The sequence below is a fragment of the Carex rostrata genome, chromosome 23 (genome assembly GCF_964058835.1).
Source record: "Carex rostrata chromosome 23, lpCarRost1.2, whole genome shotgun sequence".
Taxonomy (NCBI): domain Eukaryota; kingdom Viridiplantae; phylum Streptophyta; class Magnoliopsida; order Poales; family Cyperaceae; genus Carex; species Carex rostrata.
The window spans coordinates 2,695,976-2,702,445 of NC_135940.1; the positions used below are offsets into that span (position 1 = coordinate 2,695,976).

Below are 6,470 nucleotides of genomic sequence, written 5' to 3' on the forward strand. Positions count from 1 at the left end.
AACATTTTATATTTTCCTGGGAACATTATAATTTTTTAAATAATATGTTTGAGATAATAATAAAATTTTCATATATTTTATTAAATATTTTTCAAAAGAAAATATAAATCACATGCCATTTTTTTATATTTCAAACGCATATCAACTATAAGGATATCATTCAAACTAAAATATTATCAAAATGATACATGTATTGCTGATTTTTTTCCTTCAAAAAAAGTCTCTCATATTTCATGCCGGTGATTAGAAAAATAAAGTCATTTTTTTGTCAAATTAGAAATGTTGACATAAACTATTTTCTGCAGAATTTAAACATGTTATTTTACTCGTAAAATTCTTTAATTTAAAAAGTGCAAAAGAATTCGCATTTCTGGAAATAACATATTCAAGAAAAAAAAAAGTCTAAGATTTTAGTATCACTAAAATAACTTATGAAATAATAGATATTACAAGTTCTATAAATACGTACTATTATACAAGGATTGATATGCTATTTAAATCTTTTTAGGACCACATGCAAAAGTTGCAGCAAAGGTTCTAAGATTGTTGGTTAGAAGAGGTAGCACAGTTAGCTAAGAAAAAAATTATAATAATATTGATTACTCAAAGGTTGAAAATTCAATTCTCCCAACCCTTGCGATTTGAATTCATATCCTCTGCATTAACTCAAAAGGAAATCTTTTGAGTTAATGAAACTCAATCATTCGATATGTTTTAAAATTCATGCAAACTCGATCTGCACTAATATTAAAGGACCTCCTATATTATAACCAAAATCAGATTTGTTCCGTTCAAAATTAAACGGTTAAGATTCATTAACTTAAAATATTCTCTTTTGAGTTAATGCAGAGGATATAGAGGCTACGAATGTTTTATAAAAGAAAAAAGAAAAATATTTATTGATGGCTATGTACACAATTCAAAATCTTTGAGGGTTAAATATGAAAATTTATCCAAATAATTTATTCTAAGCGATATCAGATGTAGCCTTCACCGAATAAAACCAGAGTCATGAAAAGCATCTTTGACACACAACACAGAGACTTGTCTCACAAGTGATGCGTGATGCGTCCCATGGCATGGCATTTTATTCACGGAAAGGGGTCCTTTTTTTGGTACGGTACATACTTTTTTTTCCTTTATTTTATATTTATTTTATTCTACTGTTCCTTTCTTGTCTTGTAGCGCTTTTACAATTCCACCCCGGAGTGTGGTTACCTCCTTAATTTCACACCTGGATTTTTTAATTCTGTTTTCATTTTTGTTAAGGCCGCAACACAAATTTCATTAAATTTTAATTAACTTGGAATAAATTCTCATTCTGTTATCAGTTTTTTTTTTATTAAGAATAACAAAACAGTATGAACTCTTACTTCCGGATTTCATTTTAAAAATAATAGAGAATATTTGGAAAATTTTTATTAGAAATTTAGAATGATTTATTTTACAATTCAAAATCGTAATTGTCAAAGTAAATATTTTTTATTTAATTTTAATAATAACTAACAACTATGCATGTATAGTTTATGATCCGAATTAAATTGAAATCCACAAATACTCTTAATCTAATCTAAGAGTATTATAATTTTAATTGGAAATCTATATAAATTCCGACCTATTGATGATGTTTACTCCTCAGAGTAAAATTATATTATTGATATTTATTATATTAATTCATTCTTCATTCAACCTTTCTGCATCGTGTTGCCTAATTTATTTACACTGTAGTGGTCCTTCAAATTTTACTCCAAAAATAATAATATATATTTTGTAAAAAAAAAATTAACAATATAATTTCTAATGAATTTTCTACATAAATAAAAAAATAATATGAGTATAGAAATTATTGAAAGTATGAGAAAATATAAGTCATCAATTAAAAAAATCAAATGGATGGAAGTGTTGATGATGTGATACCGAGGATGTTTTAATGGACATCAAACTAAGTTGGATTTGATATCCAACAAAAATCGTCTGATTTGTATTTAGGCTCTTAAATTTTTTTTTTTTAAATTCGTTCGTGAATGTAAATAAAGTGCGCGAATTGAACAGCTTGAATGTTAATTAAATCGGTCCCTTTTTATCAATCGGGGGGCTGCAAACGAATCAAACCGAATCCAATTTACCTTAATTTGAGTTTGGTTTGAATTAATTTCTAACTAAGTTTGATTTGAATTAAATTTGAATCAAATTTTTTACGAACTCAATTTCGGATCTTTTATGAACCATTTTAAAACAAGATAGAGTGATCGTAATCGCCGAAAACGAGAGGTGAAAGTCGTCTACAGTTTTATAACTGAGAGCGAGAGTTACGACTTACGAGTTATGACTTATGGCTAGGCGGCCTTATGTTTTAACTTTTAAGTCATCAGCGGAAATCAACGGTTCACGTTACTTTGAATTTCGAACTATAATAGTTCGCGAACCTATTTCGAACGAACTAGAATAGTTTGCGAACCTATTTCAAACGAACTAGATTCAGTTTGAATTTGGTTTGAATTCATTTCAAACTATTTGAAATTTTTTTACGAACTTTTTCGAATTAAACTTGAATCGAATCACGAACTACGAATTTTTTGTGCAGCCTAATCCATGACGTGTGTTAGAATTTAGGAACTAGGAAGGCAGTTTTGGATTGGCACACCAGAAAGACGCATGAAAAGAGACACAGATACGGACTCACCAAATCTGAAAAGTCTTCTACATCCCTAAGACGCGGCGCGAGCGGTAACCTTACCGGCGGCGCATCACCCCAGAGGCCCAGTCGCCCAGATTCTACCTAAAATTTGAAAGGACAATCTTCAAATAATTATTTATTTTTATAGGCTAGTGGTAAGCAGTTGATTCGTACCAGTCCGCACCCCCGTTTGGCCCTTTCTGTACTTCCCTTCCCCATATCTTCCTTCCCCGATAACGTCGTTTCTTTCTTTTTTATTTATTTAAATTTAAATAAAGAAAGTTCGTTTCTCTCTCTTATTTACTCAGTTTCCCATCATACCCTTGTGTTTGTATCCCTCCGTACCGTACCTTCATCCCTACATACCATTTGTACCCTCATTTTCAACTTCCAGTCAGCTTATCACTAAGGACATTTTCGTCATTATAATGATATAAAAACTGTCGCTCTCTGCTGAAGGAATAAACCTTATCAGGGGCCTTCTCGTCATTTTCTTCTCTCCTCTTTCTTCTTGTACCTCCTCTTCATCTCTCTACTATCATTAATTACTCCATAGATTCTCTCTTTGCTTTCACTTCATTTCCTGCGCTCCTTGGCAACTTATTTCTCTCTCTGATTCATCATGGGAATGGAAAAGAGAATGAGGAAGCGGATCCGGGTGGATGTAAACCCAGAATCCAACACAGGGAGCCCCTTTGAAGCTCTGTCAGAGGAAATACTCTTCCTGATATTGGATCTTCTCGACTCGAACCCGTCGGATAAGAAATCCTTCTCTCTCGTTTCTCGATCTTTCTACGCCGTGGAGTCGCGTCACCGGCGTTCGCTCACCCCTCTCCGATCAGAGCTCATCCCATCTAGTCTGTCTCGGTACAATTCCATATCGCATCTCAACCTAACGCTCTGCCCCTACGTAACCGACGCCTCTCTCAGCTCAATTGCTTCTCTACTCGGGTTGAGCTTGCGGTCGATCAATCTGTCAGGATCGAGATCCTATTCACACAAAGGGATTGAATGTTTAGCTGACAAGTGCTTGAACTTGGCGGAGATAGATGTCTCAAACGGGATTGAATTAACCGATGAGGTTGCGGCAGCGGTTGGGAGGATGAGCAAGGTTGAGAAGGTAAGGATGGGGAGATGCAAGAAGCTAACCGATTTGGGGATCGGTTGCATTGCTGTTGGTTGCCCCAATCTGAAGTTGCTTTGTTTGAAAGGATGTGTTGGTGTAACTGATTTGGGGGTTGCTTTGGTAGCTGTCAAGTGCAGAAAGCTCAGATCTTTGGATGTTTCTTTCACAATGGTATATATCGTTTAATTTCATATTGCTTGGTTTTCTTGTTTGCAGTTCTTCTTAAACAATATTTGATTGCAATTTGATTGGTTTTGTTTTGTAGATAACAAAGAAATGTCTCCCGGGAATTGCACGATTGCCCAACCTGGAAGATCTTTGCATGACTGGATGTCTAGGGATTAATGATCAAGCACTTATGATTCTTATACAAGGCTGTAAATCACTTCAGGTACCTTAAATTGAAAACAAAAAAGAAAAGGAGGAGAAAGATTAATTTTTTTTTTTTTTGCAGTTAACATAATTTATTTTGTATGATTTTAATCAGGCACTTGATGTGTCAAATTGCCATAACATTACTCAGGCTGGGGTATCTGCTGTCCTCACCAAAAACCAAAGTTTACGCCATCTAGACTTATCCTATTCTTGCCCGGTAAGCATCCTTATAACCTCCATAATTTAATCTCAGGCACTTTATAGAATCTAACCATGTTATAGAAATTAGTTTAACCTTTTATCAACATAAATATAGGTAAACTCAATTTTACCCGGCCTCCACGGTGTGTCCAACCTTAACTCTATCAAGCTAGACGGATGCCATGTCAGCACTGATGGACTAAAATCCCTCGCGACTTCGTGCGTTTCCTTGAAGGAACTGAGCCTGAGCAAGTGCTCGGGTGTGACCGACGAGGGCATTTCAGTAATTGTGGCAAAGCACAAGGACTTGGTGAAATTAGATATAACCTGTTGTAGATACATAACAGATCTATCTATGGCTTCCATAACTAGATCTTGTACTTCTCTAGTTTCTCTAAGGATGGAGTCATGTGCAAAGGTGACATGCGAGGGTCTACGGCTGATCGGTCGGCACTGCCTCAAATTAGAAGAGCTCGATCTAACCGACAATGATCTAGACGATGAAGGTATCTTATTTCATTATATTTATTTTAAATTTTTAATGGTTTCGAAGTACAAGATTGGTTTGTTCCTTTTTAAAAGGGTCAAGTAATTTAGGTGAGTGAATTCCATAGATAATAATTTGTTCTCTGTTAATTGTAGGATTAAGATCCCTAGCCAGATGTCGAAGTCTGAGGAGCTTAAAAATAGGCATATGCCTGAAAGTTACCAACGAAGGCCTAATTCAAATAGGAAAATCATGTCCGAATCTCCAAGAGCTTGATCTGTACCGTTCGATTGGCATAACTGACGAGGGTGTATCAGAAATTGCTCGTGGGTGCTCCAATCTAGAGACGATAAGCATGTCATATTGCACCAGCATCTCTGACGAGTCTCTTAAGTGCTTGTCACAATGCGTGAGGTTGAACACCCTCGAGATTCGTGGCTGCCCCTTGGTATCTTCGGTCGGGATTTCAGCTATCGCTGCTGGGTGCCGCCAGCTCAGGAAACTCGACATAAAGAAGTGTTGTGAAATCAATGATACTGCCATGCTCTCTCTTGCTAATTTTTCCCATAACCTTCGCCAGGTAGGCTCATACTCTATACACGTCCTATTTCTTTCTGAATTAATGATGTTATTGAATATAGTAATTTTAGCCTTCTATCTAAGGAAATAACAAGTATTTGAATTTTCGGTTACAGATTAATCTGTCGTACTGCTCGGTGACAGATGTCGGCGTGCTAGCACTTGCTAGAATCAGCTGCTTACAAGTTATGATAATGTTACATCTTTCCGGGATGTCTCCGAACGGTCTTTCCATGGCGCTTTTGATGTCTGGTAGCCTGATGAAGGTCAAACTGCATGCATCGTTTAAGCCATTCATTTCTCCGATTCTGATAGAACGTGTGGAGTTGCGCGGTTGCATGTTTCAGTGGTTGAACAAGCCTTTTCAGGTAGAGTTAGAGTCAAGCGAAGTGTGGAAGCAACAGTCGCACGACATTTTTGTTGAGTAGGGATTTAAACCCTAGCAGCTGTATGTTATATGGTCAATCCAATACTTGTTTCTCAATAGATTTCTTCATTTTCTCAGGAAACACTGGGGCTGTAGATCTTGTTGTTTAGGCCATTTTTGGATAAATGTGTATAGATAAATTTTTGTATGAACATATTTCGGCCATTTTTTTAAGTACCCTTAAAAAAAAGGAACTTTTAAAAATGTCTTCCGATTTGTTTTTTTTTTTTTATAAAAATGCCCGACCGCAAGCGGACTGCCCCTGAAGGGGGCGGGTCACTCCTCTAGCAGACCGCCCTTCCCCTACGGGCGGTCTGCTTTTTATTTTTTATTTTTTATTAGAGATTCTAGTATTTGATTTAAATAATTTTGTGAAGAAAGTTTATTGTTTAGAGTGTATGTCAAAAAATAAGACATTTGATATATTTATGAAGTAACGTTGTAACTCTTTAAAACATTAAATTTTTTTTTTTTTTTTGGTGAACTTTGATTTTATTTTGTTGGTTGGATATCACAATTCTAAATATAACACATATACACATACATATATACATATACACATACAAACATATACACATATACATACACATATACACAT

At 35.2% G+C, this 6,470-nt stretch overlaps 1 protein-coding gene across 1 annotated transcript; it reads left to right on the top strand.

The window, feature by feature from the left end:
• Positions 1–2,912: 2,912 nt before the first annotated feature.
• LOC144574753 (RNI-like superfamily protein) lies at positions 2,913–5,931 on the top strand. Its single transcript, XM_078324802.1, has 6 exons — positions 2,913–3,974; positions 4,069–4,194; positions 4,291–4,395; positions 4,495–4,885; positions 5,022–5,446; positions 5,562–5,931. Exons 1-6 carry the CDS (start codon positions 3,300–3,302, stop codon positions 5,871–5,873), a joined length of 2,034 nt encoding a protein of 677 aa, XP_078180928.1. The 5' UTR covers positions 2,913–3,299; the 3' UTR covers positions 5,874–5,931.
• Positions 5,932–6,470: the final 539 nt, after the last annotated feature.